This window comes from Mytilus galloprovincialis, chromosome 1 (genome assembly GCF_965363235.1).
Source record: "Mytilus galloprovincialis chromosome 1, xbMytGall1.hap1.1, whole genome shotgun sequence".
Lineage (NCBI taxonomy): Eukaryota > Metazoa > Mollusca > Bivalvia > Mytilida > Mytilidae > Mytilus > Mytilus galloprovincialis.
This window is the reverse complement of record NC_134838.1, coordinates 120,763,732-120,783,717: the sequence shown is the minus strand read 5'-3', so window position 1 is coordinate 120,783,717 and position 19,986 is coordinate 120,763,732. Positions and strand designations below refer to the sequence as shown.

The 19,986-nt window shown below is 32.9% G+C and overlaps 2 protein-coding genes across 4 annotated transcripts in view; both read right to left on the bottom strand.

Annotated features, from left to right (window-relative positions):
* Window positions 1–2,450: 2,450 nt before the first annotated feature.
* Window positions 2,451–10,524, bottom strand: LOC143055405 (cholesterol 25-hydroxylase-like). Of its 2 annotated transcripts, none has more exons than XM_076228542.1 (2): window positions 10,170–10,524; window positions 2,451–3,522 (listed from the first exon to the last, which is right to left on the bottom strand). In XM_076228542.1, the coding sequence occupies exon 2, from the start codon at window positions 3,512–3,514 to the stop codon at window positions 2,570–2,572; it is 945 nt and encodes a 314-aa protein (XP_076084657.1). In that variant the 5' UTR covers window positions 3,515–3,522; window positions 10,170–10,524; the 3' UTR covers window positions 2,451–2,569. The 2 variants fall into 2 exon arrangements, with proteins under 2 accessions (XP_076084657.1, XP_076084665.1); XM_076228550.1 differs by lacking the exon at window positions 10,170–10,524 and adding an exon at window positions 10,015–10,139.
* Window positions 10,525–17,441: 6,917 nt separating this feature from the next.
* LOC143055391 (atrial natriuretic peptide receptor 1-like) overlaps window positions 17,442–19,986 on the bottom strand; it is a 47,094-nt gene continuing 44,549 nt past the window's right edge. For both annotated transcript variants that reach the window (XM_076228525.1, XM_076228534.1), the window contains 2 exons: window positions 19,484–19,575; window positions 17,442–18,584 (listed from right to left, as the gene is read on the bottom strand). In XM_076228525.1, the coding sequence (XP_076084640.1) occupies window positions 18,480–18,584; window positions 19,484–19,575 (197 nt within the window). In that variant the 3' untranslated portion in view covers window positions 17,442–18,479. The remainder of the gene's footprint in view (window positions 18,585–19,483; window positions 19,576–19,986) is intronic.

The following is a 19,986-nucleotide window of genomic DNA, read 5'->3' as shown; positions in this document are numbered from 1 at the left end:
TTTCCATGTGCAGGACAAAATAAATTATATCAGTAGAATTTCATATTGCATTACTAGGAAATTTACGAAACCCGACAGGGGAAATGAAAATAAAATAAATACCATTCAGATCCCGACACGTATTTTGTTTTCCAAACTTCTGAGTAGGAATAACGTTACATTCTGTATTCAATAACGTCACACGTTTTCGGTCAAATTGTAAGGGTATCAATCAACTTTGAAGCCATTTATCTCAAAAACAAGGATGGTGACATATGAGTTTATATACGTGTATGGATTCAGTTTGCAATCCTGGATATTATGTTAGTTTTTTGTTTTTCTCCGTATATAAGAACATAGCCATCCATTGGAAAATCTAAACAGGAAAGCCGAAAAATAGGCATTTCCCCTATATACCTATGTAAATTTGTCGCAAAAATTGACGTTTTCCTATGAAAATACCAAGAAAACAAAAATGGTGACCCCCATTTTTTATTACATTTTCCGATGTAACTCGATTAAAAGAACATGTGTGCCAAAAAGTTTGGAAATCGGGAGATATGCCATTCGGTATCGTGTTACCTTAAGGAGGTAGAATGTCATTGTTGGAAAAATTATAAACATGATAAATATCGAGATTCAATGAAATACGTATTTTTGAAGAAGAAATAAACACTTTCCTTGGCTTCTTTTTTGCTGACGCCGAACTATACATCATATATAAGTTTGAAGAAGTTTTACTTTATCGTTTGAAGTGAAAAATATTTGAATCTACATTTTAAATATATATATAAAAAAAAAAAAAAAATTCTGGTCTATAAATTTCCTTTCATAAATGAAATCTGAACTATATCCCTAACAAATGCACTGTATAAAATGCATATAAGAGAACACCTACTTATAAACTGTTATGCGTCGCATGCTAGGTATAGAGACATGCATAATAAATCTAAATTAAAAAAAAGGAATTCTTAAAGCTTACCTTTTTAAGTTTAAAACTAACTTCATTTCAACAAGTTTTAATTACATGTTCTAAAAACATGCTCTGCTTTATAAATTTTCTTTCATAAATGGAGTCTGAAATATATTCAAAATAAATGCACCGTATCAAATTATTACTTTTGGACTATTTTCAAACTCGATCTATTTCTGAAATTTATTCTTACATACTTTTAATTTTTTAACCCTATCTGTTAACATTGCCTATGTGAATTTTAAAATTGTTTGTATGCACATTGAACGACAAATATCTTGTGACGTATAAAATTTTCTGACGTCAGACACACAAATCAATGAATGTGTTTGTAGATAGATGTTTTTGTCTTCTGTTAAATTGTTCCTTTTAAAATTATTATACGATGATAACTGATAGTGGAATTAACTATTTGCGGATTCTTATAAATTCTATATATAACTTTTGGACTATTTTCAATCTCGGTCATTTCTGAAATTTATTCTTACATACTTTTGATTTTTCAACCCTATATGCTAACATTGCCTATAGATGTAAGTTTTAAAATAGTTTGTATGCACATTGGACGACAAATTTATGTGACGTTTAAAATTTTCTGACGTCAGACACACAAATCAATGAATGTGTTTGTAGATAGATGTTTTTTGTGTTCTGTTAAATTGGTCCTTTTAAAATTGTTATACGATGATGACTGATGTACCCATATTTTGACTATTTTATGTATTGAGTCTGTTTAGTTAACGCATCAGTGTAAATATAACGGAATTTGATGAGACAGTTATCAAAGTGAGAGGGTTAGCGCTATAAAACCAGGATTAATCCACCATTTTCTACATTTGAAAATGCCTGTACTAAGTCAGGAATATGACAGTTCTTGTCCATTCGTTTATGGTGCGTTTTCTTATTTGATTTTGCCATGTGATTATGGACTTTCCGAATTGATTTTCCTCTAAGTTCAGTATTTTTGTGATTTTACTTTTCACTGTCTTTCAATTAAGTGTATTTTTTCAGTATATGAAACAAAATAAAGTTTTCTATATTTTACAATTAACAAAGCATATGGTAAACAATTCATATTTAAAAGTTAAAAAGACATCACTCTAAAAAAGAGAAACCACGTCTCACTGCATGGTCATGAACATGTAACTGTCTGTTATCAACCAGTTTTCTGGTCAGTTTTGTCTGTTAAATTAAATGCCCGATGGAATTTTATATTTCATGTGCATCTGAACAAAAATAAATTCCCTTTAGAAAACCGTGAAAAGGATACTCATCTTAAGGTGTAACAATAAAAGGGATAATATTTGCTTAAGAATCCGATTTCAAAGGTCAACAACTGGCATTTTAATGAGCTCCAATTGATTTTTTCTTCTTCTTCTTCATAAAGACGTTGCTTAGCAAAAGCACATCTCATAGTTTACCGTATAGAGCATTAACAGTGTTTATCATGATATTTTATTGACACTATATAATAACTTATCTATCAAAGAACAACAAATTTAATTACGGTCATTTTATTCAAAGAAATGTCAGTTTCCCTGTGCTCGTTATCAAACATGTTCATTTCTATATAAATACACGATATAAAATCAAATTGTAAAAGTATATTAACCTGAACTATTTTATAAAAATATAATCCATATAATTAAGAAAAGGTTGGTAGTTTCTTTCGCCGTTTACATGATGATTATAATGTTTGACAGGCCCTGAGAGTATTCCGAAAGGAATTATTCGGTGTATACCTAAAGGTATATCATAACCAGTATGATTTTCTACTAATAAAAATACAAATACCGGAACAAAAAATGTTCTAGTTAGTGGATGACTATTGAAACACTTCAGTGCGAAGTTGGCAGATAATACGAGAGCTAATCTTTCGGTTACCGTCAATTGGTCAGTGACGTGCGGATGAAGAACATCATGATCATGGTGGTAGCGATGAAACGTTTTGTACAACCAAAAGTTTCTATGTAGTGAAAAATGTATGAAAAAGAAAATTAAATCAAACAACAAAACGCTTCCAATCAAATGAACAATCAATTGCAGTACTGTTGGTGGCATTTCCGGTAAAGCACGTGTAGTCTGAATCCAATCGACTCTTTTCTCATCCCAAATGTCAGGTTGCACTCCATGATACTTTTTAACAATGAATGTGTCCATAGTAGCTAATGGTGCCATATAAAGAATAGCTTTCCACACTAGAAATAATACTGATTGATGTTCATAAGTCACTGATTGATGGATTTTGTATTTTTCAAACGGTTTGATGTAGTGAAGTACAAATGGATAAATTGCAATAATAAAAGCATAGCAAAAAGTTGTAAACCATGTCTCAAAATATACCGAATTGTATATTGCCGATGTCAGTAAAAAATACCAAAGTTGGTTAATCATTGTTTGAACTTGGTTACTGTAGATATACGTTAGTACTAAAACACCAACAATTAACATTCTCGTCAACACTACTAAATCATATGTTCCGTCATACAAGGCTTGTTTATGTTGACTATTCTTACGTTTCTGTTGCTGAGGAACTGGAGGTTCATTTGATGATATCGACATGGTTTTATCTGGAAAAGTTAAAAAAAATAATTATGGTATTTTTTAGGAAAAAAAAGTTATAGATTTAGTTTCGGGCTGAAGCAGTTACGTTTAAAATAACATAAAGATAATGGTATAACTTCAACCGAGAATTAATTCAATTTCATTTATTTTCAAAATGCACGCGCACGTTAAATGATACAATGACATAGAACTTTAAATTTACTAGTCGATGCGCATCTTACATTCTCGTCAAAGAAATACGATTTTTTACCCTTTAGTTTAACTCATTGATACTAGGCATGATATTGGAATCATCGTGTGACAGGTGACAGAGGTTTAGCAGAAGATATACCATATCACACCAATCGTGCGACAGGTGACAGAGGTTTAGCAGAAGATATACCATATCACACCAATCGTGCGACAGTTGATGGATGTAATGCAGGCAATTGTTGTCTTGTCGACACGTGAAAGATGCAAAGTAGAAGTGTGTTGCCGTGTCTACAGGTGATGGATATCACAAAAGAGATTATTGCCATTTATACAAAACGTTTTGATAGGTGTTAATGTAAAGGAGAGGATTGATGTCTTATCAACAGGCGATGGATATTTAGCAGGAGATTGTTGCCTTTTCGATGAATCGTTATGACAGGTGATGGATGAAGAATATGGTTGTATTATTTACAGGTGATGTCGGGGTATCCGATTCCATTGATCGAATGAAAGATGATGGATATAAAGCAGGAGCTGGTTGCTTTGTCGACAGGTGAAAATACAATGCAGAAAATTATTGCCTTGTCATGGTACCGGATCACATTAATCGAGTAAAGGTGTGAATGTAATGCAGGAGATGGTTGCTTTGTCTACAGGTGAAAATACAAAGCAGAAAATTGTTGCCTTGTCATGGTACCGGATCACATTAATCGAGTAAAGGTGTGAATGTAAAGCAGGAGATGGTTGCTTTGTCTACAGGTGAAAATACAAAGCAGAAAATTGTTGCCTTGTCATGGTACCGGATCACATTAATCGAGTAAAGGTGTGAATGTAAAGCAGGAGATGGTTGCTTTGTCTACAGGTGAAAATGCAAAGCAGAAAACTGTTGCCTTGTCATGGTACCGGATCACATTAATCGAGTAAAGGTGTGAATGTAAAGCAGGAGATGGTTGCTTTGTCTACATGTGAAAATACAAAGCATAAAATTGTTGCCTTGTCATGGTACCGGATCACATTAATCGAGTAAAGGTGTGGATGTAAAGCAGGAGATGGTTGCTTTGTCTACAGGAGGCGGGATTTTAAGCTGGAGAAACTTGCCGTATCGCCACGTGGTTGATGTTTAGCAGGATATGGTTGCATTATTGACGTGCAATTGCGACAGTTGATGTGTGTAAAACTGTACACCAAGTGAAAGTTGACTTATTGAGAGATAATTTGTGTTAAGTCGGAGATGGTTGCCATGTTGACAGGTGATGTTTGTAAAATGATTTTATTCCATTATATCGTATCATTCCCGGGATAATGTTCTTTGCAAACACATATACATGTCTTTTTTACCTTTCACGGACACAGACAATTGTCTCAGACAAAAAACCTATATACCTCATATAACAAGTAAATTGTTCTTAAGGGTATTTGCAAAAGAGACCAGTCTTGTAAAGAAATTTGTTATTCGCTAAAAGGCTCAGGAAATGTAACTTACTCTCGACTGGTAATTTTCCCAAACGCCCCTCCTAAACAAAATATATATAGGGCCAATATTGACTTAATATGTTTGTCCTTCTTTGACTTATTTTATTATCCCCCGATTTATAAATACTACCCTTTGTAAGCATCCTTTTAGTATTGATTGCTTCCGCTTTAAATCAAAAGAAACCCCATAGGAGATTCATTCACTTTCAAAATCCCTTTAAATGATTTATAGATCATGTAGTTGAATTATAATAACTTATATAAATCATAAACAAATTAACAGTGTATTAGAACAAGAAATAAGATTACTGAGTTAAGCTTATCAATTGACTGACATAAAACACTATTTTATTTATCCATTCACATCTATGTATTTGACTTGTACATTTCAACACGGTTTTTCTTTGAACTCCAAGGCCCCAGAGATAAAAAATAGTTATTGTTTAAACAGGTCGGGACCACTACCTTATAAGAATATGCATGAATTAGCATACTTATGTCCTCGCACATGCGTTTCTACATGGGTGTGGGTAAATATACCCCAAACGATGCTGTGTCAGGTGACATGGGCTGGAAACCACCATGTGTTAAACAGTGGATAAATATTTTTAGACACTGGTCCAAATGTACAAAAATGGACAATAATAGAATTAATTATAAAGTTTTTAAATGGTCAGTGATGAAAGGTAGTTGTAAATTAAAAAATTGGTGCTACAAAGTTATGGAGATGTTGAAATCATTTGATTTTGAAAGATATTGTAAAATAAATGAAAATTTTCTTGATAGTTTTAGTATATCTCAGTTAGAAGAGAAAATGTTTGATAAATATAAAAAAGACTGGTGTACAAGAATTTTTTCATATAGTACCGGTTGTAAATTGAGAACATATAAACTTTTTAAACATACTTATAACACTGAGCAATATTTGCTACAGAAAATGCCACAGCGCCATCGTAGTGCTTTTTCAAAGTTTAGATGTGGTGTAGCACCATTAAAAATTGAAACTGGTCGATATGAAAGAAAAAATCTAGACGAAAGAGTCTGTTTTAACTGTAATATTTTAGAGGATGAAAAACATGTACTTTTAAATTGTCCCTTGTATGAAGATCTAAGACATGCACTTTTTATTGATATATTGTGTCATAATGATATGTTTTTAAACTTGTCTGATGAAGAAAAATTTATATATATGTTTAAAAATACCAATATTTGTAATATTGTTGCCAAACCTACAATAACATTTTAACAAGGAGAAACAGTATTTTATATCATTAACTACTGTATTTGTAGTATTTTATAAAACGAATAAGTATCATTTGTATTTTAATAGTCTCTCATAATTCTTTTAAGAATGGCACACACATGTATTTAATTGTTTTAACTATGTTTACTGTATAATTAATTTTATAATTGTATCTTGTTTTAATCATGTTGTATGTGGTGAGACTTTAATAAACTATTGAATCTGAATCACATGTAATTGTTTATTTACGCGTGACGCAATTTATTTTTACCTGGGTTTTTGACCAATCCAATAAATGAGTAACAATGCATGATGAATTACTACATGTTTACAATCAACCGAGAACACGTGTTATTTACTGAAATGCAACACATTTTTTCATGCATTGCGGGATTCACAATTTTGGTTAGTTTTTCACATTTTTTATACGCATTTATAGTTCGTGATATAAAGTTTTCTTTCCATGCTCATATTAACGAAGAGTTCTTTCTATGCAAAGAAACGAGTGTTTGAATTAGCCGATATATATAGCCATTAATATGATTGATAATGACTCTAAGATCTAAGGTATTCGTGCACAATATCCCAACGAAACAACAATGAAGAACACAATTAACTATAAGATAAACTAACTTGTGCAAAGCTAGCCGTTTATAAGGGAGGGGGGCAATAGGGGGGTCCGTTAACATGTTAACAACAATTCGATTTTGGCAAAAACAGTTAACAAAAAATGCAAAAATGCTGATAACAGTTAACAAAGTGGGCGGAAAACAGTTAACAGCTTAAATTATTCTCAGAAAACAGTTAACAACACCTTGAAAAGGGTCAAAACAGGTTAATACAGACAAGTTTTGCCCCCTTTTATAACAGTCGGTGCTAATATTCATGCATCTTCGCTAGCCAAGGGTTACGAGAACGGGAGTGGATCGTAACCCTTGGCAAGCGAAGATAATATACATGGGGACAGCAACTTTCATTTAGATAGTTAAAAAAAATACGGATTCCTTGAATGTTGTGTTTGTAAAAAAGGTGAAGACTTAAAGTGTGTCAAATATCTGTTGGGTTCATTAAAATTTCACAATTTAAAAAAAAAAATATGATATTTAACCTTTTATTATGATTAAAAACTAAATCAAATTGAGGAAAAGTACTATTTTTTAATTTGTCTTTAAGACCCCGTTTACACTGACCAAAAAAAATAAATCGATCTTTCCTAGGATCGATCTTTGTTCCAGTGTAAACGGGTAAGATCAATCTTCAATCGGACTTAAAAAGTCTACCTCTAGAGGTGGTTTTAAAAAAATCGATTTTGTTTGAATCGATCTTTTTTTCAGGTTCTTTTTATGTTGTAGTGTAAACACACTTGATTGAATAAGATCTTGCTGGTGAAATGTAAACTCGAACTGGTCTTTTTAAGATCTAAGGTCTAAGAAACAACAACGTATAATCCGGGGAAATTTATAGCCAAGTATACGGTGTGGGTTCTCATTGTTGAAGGCATTACGGTTGCCTTTCATTAATTACATCCACTTCATTTGAACTTTAGGTGGATAGTTGTCCCTCTGGTAATCATATCACATGACCTTATTTTTGTATACAAACATCTTTCAGAAAGATCGGTTTTCCATTATGAGATATTTACTGTAGAATACTAAGTAATACTTAAAATTTGACAGGTACAGACAGAACATGCATAATAAGTGCAAGTCTTAATAAAAAGTTTACACATCAAATTCAGATGGTAGTGTTCCTGTGCCAGTTCTTCGTGTTTTTTGAAGTAGAAATATTTTTGAAATGTCAATTTACAGATTTGAATAAGCTCAAAAATTTTCATACTGGACAGTGGTAACTTTATATAAAATTTTATAGTTTCGCGCCGTGAAATTAATGCACAGGTACAATGGATAACAATGGGAAAATCCTGTTCAACTACTTTTACAAGGCGAAAAAGAAAGTCGAATCGTGAAGCCAGTAAATTTTTTTAATCTGAGCATGCAAATTGAAGATTATGTTATATATTTTACATTAAACATATTCGCAGAACAAAAACATGTATTATGAGAGTCCCTTACACTTTATTAGTCGACAGTTTTCCCACTAATTCCACGTGTTTTCAAGTAGTAGTAAACTCGTAGCAGCCCACAATACATTGTAGTTCATTGAGTCGATTGGTCAGTTTTTCAAGGCGATATTGGCCTTGTGTATTTGAATTTACTATGCAAATATATTCTGACGTCATCTAGATTTCTCGACCTTTTAAAGTACAGTTAAAAGTTAGTGTCGTTCAGTACATGATTGAGCTTATTATCTATACTATTAAACGAGAAGATCTCATTTTGTGTGTCGCTTCTCTTCTTTCCCAATAAATTAATCAACACGCCTCTGTGTCCTATAGGTACAGTGCATAGTCGCATTTGCCATCCATTTATATGATTATTCAGATTGAGTTATTCTGGGAGAAAAAGGAGAAAAAGGCATCCGGATATTGTCCCGTCATGGGACGAAATTTTAAGTCAGATTAGACTTCCGGTTTGCGTTTTTTTTCTGTATACTTTTTTTTATTTTAATTCTATCTGCTATCGTTTTCAAGTTTACTATCCACGGCGGTCACAGAGTTTATTAAATGGAGAGGGTCTATATACTATATCAACTGACCGCTATGGATCAATTAGTAAACTTGGAATTGAAAGTAAATACACTTAATTTATATAGTAATGAATGTTCATAATAAACTCATCATAGATACCAGGAATAAATTTAGTATATACGCCAGACGTGCGTTTCGCCTACAAAAGACTCATCAGTCACGCTCGAATCCCAAAAAGTTAAAAATGCCAAATAAAGTACGAAGTTTTAGAGCATTGAGGACCAAAATTCCAAAACGTTTTGCCAAATACAGCTAAGGTAATATAATATACAGATAAGCGCTACAATTATTCATGTGAACTTTTTATACCTTTTCTGAAATTCTCCAGTCATTAAATCTTTTAACATAAAAAAAAAAAATGTGGTATGATTGCCATGTTGAGACAACTCTCCACAAGAGACCAAAATGACACAGAAATTAACAACTATAGGCCATCATACGGCCTTCAACAACGAGCAAAGCCCATACCGCATACTCAGCTTTAAAAGACCCGAAATGACGATGTAAAATAATTCAAACGAGAAAACTAGCGGCCATATTTATATCCAAAAAATGAACGAAAAACAATATGTAACAAATAAAAACAAACGACAACCACTGAATTACAGGTTCCTTACTTAAATGTTCATAAGATACTAAATGTATGTTCATATTGAAATTGATAGAAAACCAAAAATTGGGAATTTTGGAAATAAAGGAGGAGGGTTAAATAAAAAACATTTTCCTGTCCCCAATAACCTATGACTTACGATACATTTGGTGAAATTCTCCAGTCATTCAATATTTTACAAAATTCTTCCAACAACACTTTACATACTTTAAACTACGCTCTGAATGGCCGCGATTTCGCGGGTGTGTTCTAGTAATCATAAAATTGTAAGCCTTATAAAGATGTAGTTTTCATCAACCTATGATGTTGAACAACAGGTTAACTCTACTTACATAAACGTACATTGAAGATCAACAATGAGCTATGAAATACGTTTTTAAAAGCCTAAACATTGAAACAAGGTAACGTAGCAAGCACCTGCATTAAAACATATTCAGCTATCAAAATCAATGCAGCTGTTCAATAATTCAATAGGAGTCTAACTTACCTGTGTATAAGGTGATCAAATCCTAAGTGTAATTTACAATCAATAGGTATGTCATTCACCTGTCTCCGGCAAAGTGTGTCTGTTTTAGTTACTTAATTGACTAATAAAAATGTGTTGCTAGACGCAAAATAAAGCGCGACAATTCCATTTAGAATATTTGACAAGCATACTATTTTTATTTGTCGGAGTTCGTGATCGATCTGGCTAAAATTATATTTCTTGAATCACAAAGCGTAAATTTACGTCTCTAATAAGATCCTTATTTGAATGTGCACAGTCACTATTATTAACATAGTACAGTGTCAAATGAATAACGTGAAGTGAGATGATATCCTTTACACGGCCTAATAACTTCTAATCCGGAAGGAAATAAATACCCCATCAATATAAAAGGACGATGGTATCATATAGTGTTGTTTTGAAAAGATCAAAGAGCAAGTCAAGTATAACGGACAAAAACACTGCATACGTGTCATACAATACATGTAACACGGGACTAGGTTTGGGAATAGAATGGTCATGAAAATTATAGAATCGAAAGTACAAAGTTACTTCAACGAAGGGTTATCTGTATTTGGAAAACAATATTTTTAATTTTCAGTGATCAGTGATGCCTTTGAACCACAGCATACGTATACTTCAGTACATTTTAGATTTAAATGACTGATATAACTAGTCTATTCGAAAAGCCAGTTATTATAATGTTTTGTTTAATTCGATTGTATTATTGTCCACTTATGATTGTACTCGGCTTATTTCCTGTTGTTAGTCCGTTTTATTACGTCCGGTTGCTTCGATGATACATAAATAAGATACATACAAATGTTACACTAAAGTACTCTTTAACATGAATGATAAATCTAAGAGTTACATTGATAAAGAATTAAATCAAATACAAATATTTCTCCGATTTGATTTAGCAAACAAACTATGTTTATGACATTTTTACACTAAATCTGTTGGATGTTATATGTGTACTGATTGATAATTTAGTCTAAGATGCATGATTTTTTACAGTTGTTATTGGCTTTAAACTAGCTGTCAGCAACTGCGAGTACTCTCAGATCAGTGTCTTTTTGTTGTTGGGATATACAAGTACCCAGCCACATTCACTCCTGTGTTTTTGTTAGATTTATTCCTATTCGAATCCATCTGATGAGTTAAGCCTTTTTCAACTGATTTGTATAGTTCGTTCTTATGTTGTACTGTTACACCACTGTCCCAGGTTAAGGGAATGGTTGGGATCCCGCTATCATGTTTAACCCCGCCACATCCTATGTGTATGTGCCTGTCTCAAGTCAGGAGCCTGTAATTCAGATTTTCGTTTGTTGATGTGTTAAATATTTGTTTTTCGTTCATGTTTTGTACATAAACTAGGCCGTTAATTTCCTCGTTTGAATTGATTTACATTTGTTATTTAATTATTCTTAAAGTTTATCAATTTAACGATGTAGATCTTTGAATATTGTCTTTTTAGCTGATTGTTCAATAAGTGTTTTGTTCATTGTTGATTGCCGAACAGTAACATTTCGTTGTTGTTTACGTCTCGGGTAGTAGATATTGAAATTATAATACGTCATATAATTCAACATATATACCAGGTCGATGACCATGTTTTGACTGATGATTTCTTACGATTAAATTGAAAAGTTGATTTATAAATAGTACGAAACCGACACCATATATGTTAACCTACAACAATAGATATTTCTACGTGAGCTGAGATGTTGGTTGTGTTCCTTTTTTATTCACGATTCAATGTATCTTAGTTGGGAATAAGTTACAGCCACACTTGGTTTAATATTTTTCCTGATTATCACACTGTCTATTAGCTTTATTATTCATGGATGGCTAGGCACTTTTATCAAATATATATAAAACCTCATATAACTGATTTGAGATTTAGACAACCTTGAGATTACTTCGGGCAATAGATCAGTGAATTTTGACATAAAAAGGTTATTCCAAAGTAAACGGGCATATGTATAACATATCTAAACAAATATCCAAATTACAAAAATTCACGCCGGCCACCTACCCCTCTAAACAATCAAAATGCATGGACTCGTAATAAAGTATCGAAAATTGGTGTGTAGACTATATGCAATCTTAATAACAAACAAGATGACAACTGAAGACTTCCGATGTTCGTACATGTATAAACTACCCGATATTAAAACGAATAAAAGTACATGTTTTTCAAGTTTTTCTTTTCTTATTAAATATGAGTGATTCATAAATTTACGACAGTATTTGTTATTTTCTAGCGTGATCTTTAAGGAAACGACGTATTTCATATTTATTTTCGGTTACTTTATCTGAGTTTCAGTCATAATAATAACTGAACTATAAGTACTACTTAGACTCGAGAAAGGTTAAGAGAAAGATATATAGCATTAAAAGTTCAACTTATTCAGTATATATATATATATTTAGAAAGTATTAACAAAAAAGTCTTAGATCATATTACGTATGATAACTTTTCCTTCCGGTTTCCTGTTTTCGGAGATTTTATGTATTTGGTTTTGATGTTATATTTGTTATTCTCAAAGGATTTTGTCGTAGTCCGTTTCTGTGTGTGTGTGTTACATTTTAATGTTGTGTCGTTGTTCTCTTATATTTCATGTGTTTCCCTCAGTTTTAGTTTGTTACCCCGATTTTGTATTTTGTCCCTGGACTTATGAGTTTTGAACAGCGGTATACTACTGTTGCCTTTATTTATGATACAAATCTTAGTATTTGACTCAAAATAGTAATATTTGGTCCTGAAATAGTGTCTGTTTCCTTATACAATGTGTGTGATGTTTCAAAAAGATTCATTATGTAATTAAAAAAGAAAACAACAAATATACCGAACGACAATGAAAATTTAAAACCATTGTCCCTATGAAATGTGAAAATCAAAACCCCATACACATCAAAGACAAGAGAAAACAAAATTTAACCATCCTCGTTATTTTGCTTTAAAAAAAATACCATCGGAAGATACCAAGATCTTTTTGATAAATATACCGTATAAACTCCGCAAATGATAAATGATGGTCTTTAAGTTTAGATTCTAGGTACTGACGTTGTTTATCATCTTATAGCGCTCTTTTCTTTGTCTTTATAAATTATTAATCTATACTGTTTACTGTTAAGTCTGGTTTTTTTTATGCATCCTGCCGATGTTATGTTGTGCCGTGGTCACTTTTTGTATTATTATTGTCTTTAATTCTACATGTGTGCTTTGTCTATATGGCATTTTGTTTTTCTTTGTTGACATATTCGTTTGTTTTTTTAGTGATTCAGATTATAACACAATGTTGACTGCTGTACCCCTATTTTGGACAGTTTTACCTATTAAGTCTGTTTGTTTTTTTCTCAAATTGTTGGCCATATGATGGAATTTACATTGTGAATAAACGTTTTGTGTTCTACCCTAATTTCTAAGCTTTGCAAAATCTGTCGTCAATGTATTTCCTAGATGTGCAAAGCATCGTTGAACAGTTCATTGAAAGTATTACTATTTATTAATGAAAATCTGTCGATGAAAAGTAGCAACTACAGAAGCTGATAAGTAGTCTACGATATAATTGTTTTATAGTGTTTTCCTTATACAGCTTATCATTTAGGATCTTGGTTGTAGTTTATAAGGAATTTGACAGCCCCTCTGGTATCTTTCACCCATCATTTATTTTGTCATACACACTTTAAATTAATATTAATTATATCGATAAAGGTAAAATATCAACAATTGGCACCAATTAAAAAAGTAGAACCTGTAATATATTTTTCTTTCCTAAAGACATGACCTATCATGGCGGACATGCAAATCATAAAGTAAAATATGTATACAATATAGCAACTTTACTTTCCTCTGTCATACAACTGAAGTATAATAATATATAAGGAAACTAGCTAGAAGACGGGAAGAAATAAACGTGTTCTTAAAAAAACTGTTGACGCAGAGATATGTCTCGATGTGATTTGGTGGTATAATGCAATGTTCAAATTTAAACATGTTAAAAATATACAAATCATTCAAAGACAATGAACCATGACTGAAAAAGAGGGACGAAAGATACCAAAGGGACAGTCAAACTCACAAATTCAAAACAAACTGACAACGCCATGGCCAAAAATGAAAAAGACAAACAAAAATAGCACACATGACACAATATAGAAAACTAAAGAATAAACAACACGAACCCCCCAAAAAACTAGGGGTGATCTCAGGTGCTCCGGAAGGGTAAGCAGATCCTGCTCCACATGTGGCACCCGTCGTGTTGCTTGCTTATGTGATAACAAATCCGGTAAATAGTCTAATTCGGTAGGTCACATTCATGAAAGGGAAGGGGATTGTAGTTACGACGTAAGGAACATGTCCGATATCATTTGTGAAACTGTTATTCCATAATGGTCAACCAACTCGTGATTGCGTCCGTAAAATTTACGAAGGGATGATTTCAACTTCACCATTTGGAACTCTTGGTTTAATAGCTTCCTTGTGAGCAGCAACCCTGTATCAAGAAAATCATGATAGGAAATGCAAGCACGGGAATATTGTATCAATTTGGAGATATATACCCCGTATGCAGGTGCTGCTGGAATGTTGCTACTAAGAAATGGAAAGTTCACAATTGGAAAGCTGAAATCATCTCTTTTGTCGTAAACTTTTGTTTTCAACCGACCCTGATTGTCAATTTCTAGATGTAAGTCAAGATATGAGGCCGACTTAACTGTTTCTGTGGTATCCTTTATCTCTAGCTCGATGGGATAGATGCGTTCTACATAGTCACCAAATTTTGAATTATTTAGTGAAAGAACATCATCTATATAGCGGAAAGTAGAGTTAAAGGATATTGCTAACTTCTTATCTTTCTTCCTAAGAAGTTCCTGCAAGAAGTCAGCCTCTTAATAATAAAGAAACAAGTCGGCAAGTAGAGGGGCACAGTTTGTTCCCATTGGAATGCCGACAGTCTGTTGAAAAACACGTCCTCCGAACGTAACAAATATGTTGTCAATCAAGAAATCAAGCATCTTGATAATATCAGTTTCAGAGAATTTTTTGTTTGAATCAGAATGGTCCTTTACAAAGTAGGATTTATCCCTCCCTAAGACAACATACTTGTATCTACGTTGGCCATTCTTTTTCATAAAGCAAAGCAATTCAACTCTTTCAATTTGTCTCTTAGTTTGGAATGTGGAATACTAGTGTAAAGAGTAGAAAAGTCAAATGTTTTAATACTGTTACAAGATGAAAGAGAGTTAGATTGTATGTACTCTAAAAGATCTTTGGAATTTTTAAGTATCCACATCTGATTCACGCCCCCTCTAGAATAGGCAGTTTCACAATAACTTTGAAGCCTGTCTTTGATTGCTGATAAAATGGATGTTAATAAATTAGAAAGAGGTTTCGTGGTGTACTTGGAAGACCCAGCAATATACCGTTGTTTGTAAGGATACTTATGTAGTTTAGGTATCCAATACAGTGGTGGAAGATACAGTTCTTAATCGTTGGTTGAAATTCCAAAGGAACACAGAACAGACCTATGATTACCCAAGATTTCCTCTTTGGTAAGTGTCGTGAGGGTATAAGTTGAGTTTCCAAGTGAATTGTCAATACCTAATTCGTTTATCAAGCAGTTAATGTAACGAGTTTTACACACAAAAACGATGTTGTTTGGGGCTTTATCTGCGGGGACAACAACATATTTGTCATGGAGGTAGGATAGGTGTTTTGCAACATTTGGGTCTTTAAAGATTGATGGGCATTGATAGACCCATTCAGTTTCTTAATTTTGATTTGTATCAACGACCTCACTGCCTTAATCCATTCGGAAAGAGTTTCTACGTCTTCCTTCTCGCGCTTAGCCCATTGCCTGGCATAATCCTCAACTGAATCCATCAAAGTTTTTAAGTTGTATTTCCAATTGATGGATTTAGGCTCACGATATTTCGGAACTTTCGATAACACATTTCATAGAGAAGTGTTATTAACAATGTTGAGGTCATCGGTAATGACGTGGCCAGCAGGATTATATGTGAATTGGGAACTAGCACAAGTGCAATCAGGAGGTTTAGACTCAATGGACTTCAAGGACAATTCGATTAGGACAGATTGGTACCGGAGATTCCGCCAAGGTCTCCCCTCTCGTGGGTAGGCTGGAACTCATGCGCTTAATATCCGAAGTACTCCAACAGGAACGAACATTTATACCACTATACGATCACGTGCCCGTGTGAGATATTGAACATTCGAACAATTCAACTTTAAGAACAGTTTGTGACCATTCGAACATTTGAACTTTAGAATCTTTCTTAACTTTGTAATTACATAATAAATTATTTAATCACTGACTATATTACATAGGTTTGGTATAGGTATAAGAAATGATTGGTACAGACTGGTCTTTGAAATAAGGAGGCATTTTCGATTGAACTAATTTATGATGAAGGATATTGCCTAAGTTGACGCCATCGATACCTTTTTGGCAAAGGAAATATAAAGGAAAGATCTTTTCTCTTTTTCATCTTTGCCAATGTGGACTGGCTTGAAAAGTCTGTGACTTGCAATATCCAAAATTATAGCTGTAATTTTGTATTGGTTTGAATGAGGGTTTGTAACAGTGGATTCCAAACATAAATTGAACAGAGAATGAAGTTTTGAAAGGGATAATGAATAAAGTTTCGTGCGAATGTGATGAATACCTAACGGCTTTTGTATAAATGGCAGCAAGTCATTAATAGATACATCATGCAGAGAAGGTGATGTATAATGACGATGACCATGACTGCGTCTACGTCGAGGAGTCGAATTGAAAATATTCATCACATTCACCGAGTTACACGAAAGACTATATCGAATACCTATACCATCAATTTTGTCATTGCAACCATAAGGTGTCGCAGTTCCCAATTGTCTAATCCAGTAGTCCTCTTTTTGTCTACGGAGAGTCGTTGAAAGATTAGGATTGTTAGAGCTATGGAATATCTTTTCGATAATGCGAACTGTCATAGAAACGATGGAATGATCGGGTTGATTGAAATGCTGGTATAGAATGTCGTTAGCATTGAGGTTAATGTCTGATCTATGACCGCACATACGTTTGTTTAGCCTTCCTTTCGTTTCACCGACGTATACCAATCCGCTAAGGTTGCACAAAAAAACCTGCTGCATACCAAATACCATTGACTTTTCACACGGTTTCCCTTTGAACGATTCAAAATTCAATGTCCATAAGGATATGGGCAATATAATCCCCATGGCAATGTGAATTCAAATGCCAATACAACTGCATACAAACTATCATTTATTTAACATTAAGCGTTTCTTCATCAATTGATATAATCACACATTTTAACAGGTAAATAATGCAAAACATTCAAAGTCAATAAACCATGACTGAAGGGGGATCCAGCAATTCTAAATTAAAATGAGCTAGAGCTGCCAATGCTATTCATCTGTATACAAAGTATCATTGGCCTACTACTTATAGTTATTTGAAACTGACCTAATCACAAATTTACACATGTAAACTTTGTAAAAGTTTCAAAGTCAATAGACCATCAATTAGTAGGCGGGGTATAATAACAGCCATAGAATTGAGATGTGAAAATGTTGCATACCTACTATCATTAACACACATTAGTAGTTCCCCTTAAAACGGACATTGTCACTCAATATTACATTAAAATATGCAAATGTTATCAGTGAAAGGACCATGACTGAGGGAGGGGGCTAATGTAAATGAGATATGCCAATTTTTATACAACTGCATACCAAAAATTATTGACCAACCATAAGCGGTTCCCCGTGAACTAAACCAAGCCATAGGCTAATATATTGTTGATGACGACACCACAGCTACTAGAAACAGCAGCCTTTGTCTCGCTTTTTCGACTTCATAGACCCGAGACAAAAAAAATCACATTTGTTAACATTGGACTTCCTCATCAACTCCCCAAACTTCGTTTGATCTACTAAGGCAACAGTAGTATACCGCGGTTCTAATATTGTTTTCGTTAGAACATCTATCTATCTATCTATCTATCTATCTATCTATCTATCTATCTATCTATCTATATATATATATATATATATATATATATATATATGTGTGTGTGTGTGTGTGTGTGTCGATCTACCTTCTTTCATATAGTGATATCAAACACTTAAATGCATTATACTATTTTACTATTTCTATCCTGGTGCAGATAATGAAATAATAAAATAATTGTTAGTTTTTCATGGATATATATAAGAATAAAATTGCTGCACAAAATCTCTCTGTAAATCGAAGTATACTTCAGCTTTTAATGTCATCATCAAAACATATCATATCCCTTGCTGTTTTCAATCAAAGATTGTTTTTTATCCATCTTGCAAGGGTCATATCCAGTAAGCCACCAAGTTCGCATATCGCCTTTTCCCTACAAATGTATACATTAAGTATCTTGATTATCATATAGACTTTCAATCAAGTGAAGATCAGTTTTTGCAAATAAAGATTTATATTTGATGCCAATAACTTTAAAGAATCGTGCCATTATTGAAGTACATCACCTTAAATTATATATGTAAGTATTTGTCAAAACCTGGCGAAATTTCGGGTCGTCAATGATCGTATTCTTCGTACTCTATTTTACCTTTTTATTTTTGTTAATTTTTAATCGACCTGCACAAGTGCGTATGGAGTTCTTAATTTTAATCCTGGTATCTTTGATGATATAAAAAAAGAATATGTGGTATGATTGCCAATGAGACAACTATCCACAAAAGACCAAAATGACACAGACATTAACGACTATAGGTCACCGTACGGCCTTCAATAATGAGTAAAGCCCATACCGCATAGTCAGCTATAACAGCCCCCGATAAGACAATGTAAAACAATTCAAACGAGAAAACTAACGGCCTTATTTATGTAAAAAAAATGAACGAAAAACAAATATATGTAACACATAAACAAACGACAACCACTGATTCACAGGCACCTGACTTGGGACAGGCACATACATAAATAATGTGGCGGGTTAAACAGAGTTTATTAAAATATTTCAGCCATTTCAATTTTGTGAAAGACTGACTGATCTTTTAAATGCATTTTCCCTTTAAAACTGTCGAAGTTGTCTGCTTTAATCACTCTATGCAACCGTTAATTAAATGCTTAAAAAGACTAAGAAAACTATAGCTGCAATAACTAATTTTAGTATTGCATATGTCGTTTTGTTATCCTATTGTGTCTCATGCTGTCTTCAGATACTTTCATTTTTCTTATTTCCATTTTGTAGTATCAAAAATTAAAAAAAAAAAAAAAAAGAAAAGTTACCTTTACACTTATGACTCCTCTTTCCTCAACTTGAAACCCTCCAGTAATTGCCAGCTCTGAATATGTGTCATCACTTATGTGAATTTTATAAGCTAAAAGTACAATAATATTATTTTGTTTTACATGATATTATCAAATTATATATCATGTAATGATTTTCTTTCTACGTTTTGCTCTTATTTTTGTCATTAACATGAATGACATGTGTTTCAGAATATTTGCATAACGGATGAAGCATACCTATAACACAAATATGACATCGATTTTCTAGATAGATTTCTTATATTTATACTGAATTAACGTTAAATTTGAGAAATGTTGACTAAAATGATAAAGAAAAGTATTATTCGGAAAAATTAACTAGATTGAATATATCGATTCAAAAACTTTAATAATTTAACATGATAATGCGGGATCTTTGTAGAAGCGTAATGAGGACGTAATAGCATCGTGAAAAAAAAATACATTTTCATGCCGCTAATACTGCGACCTCACCACGATCT

Coding starts and splice junctions, on each gene's coding strand:
- LOC143055405 (XM_076228542.1), bottom strand. CDS start 3,514: ATGTCGATATCATCAAATGAACCTCCAGTTCCTCAGCAACAGAAACGT.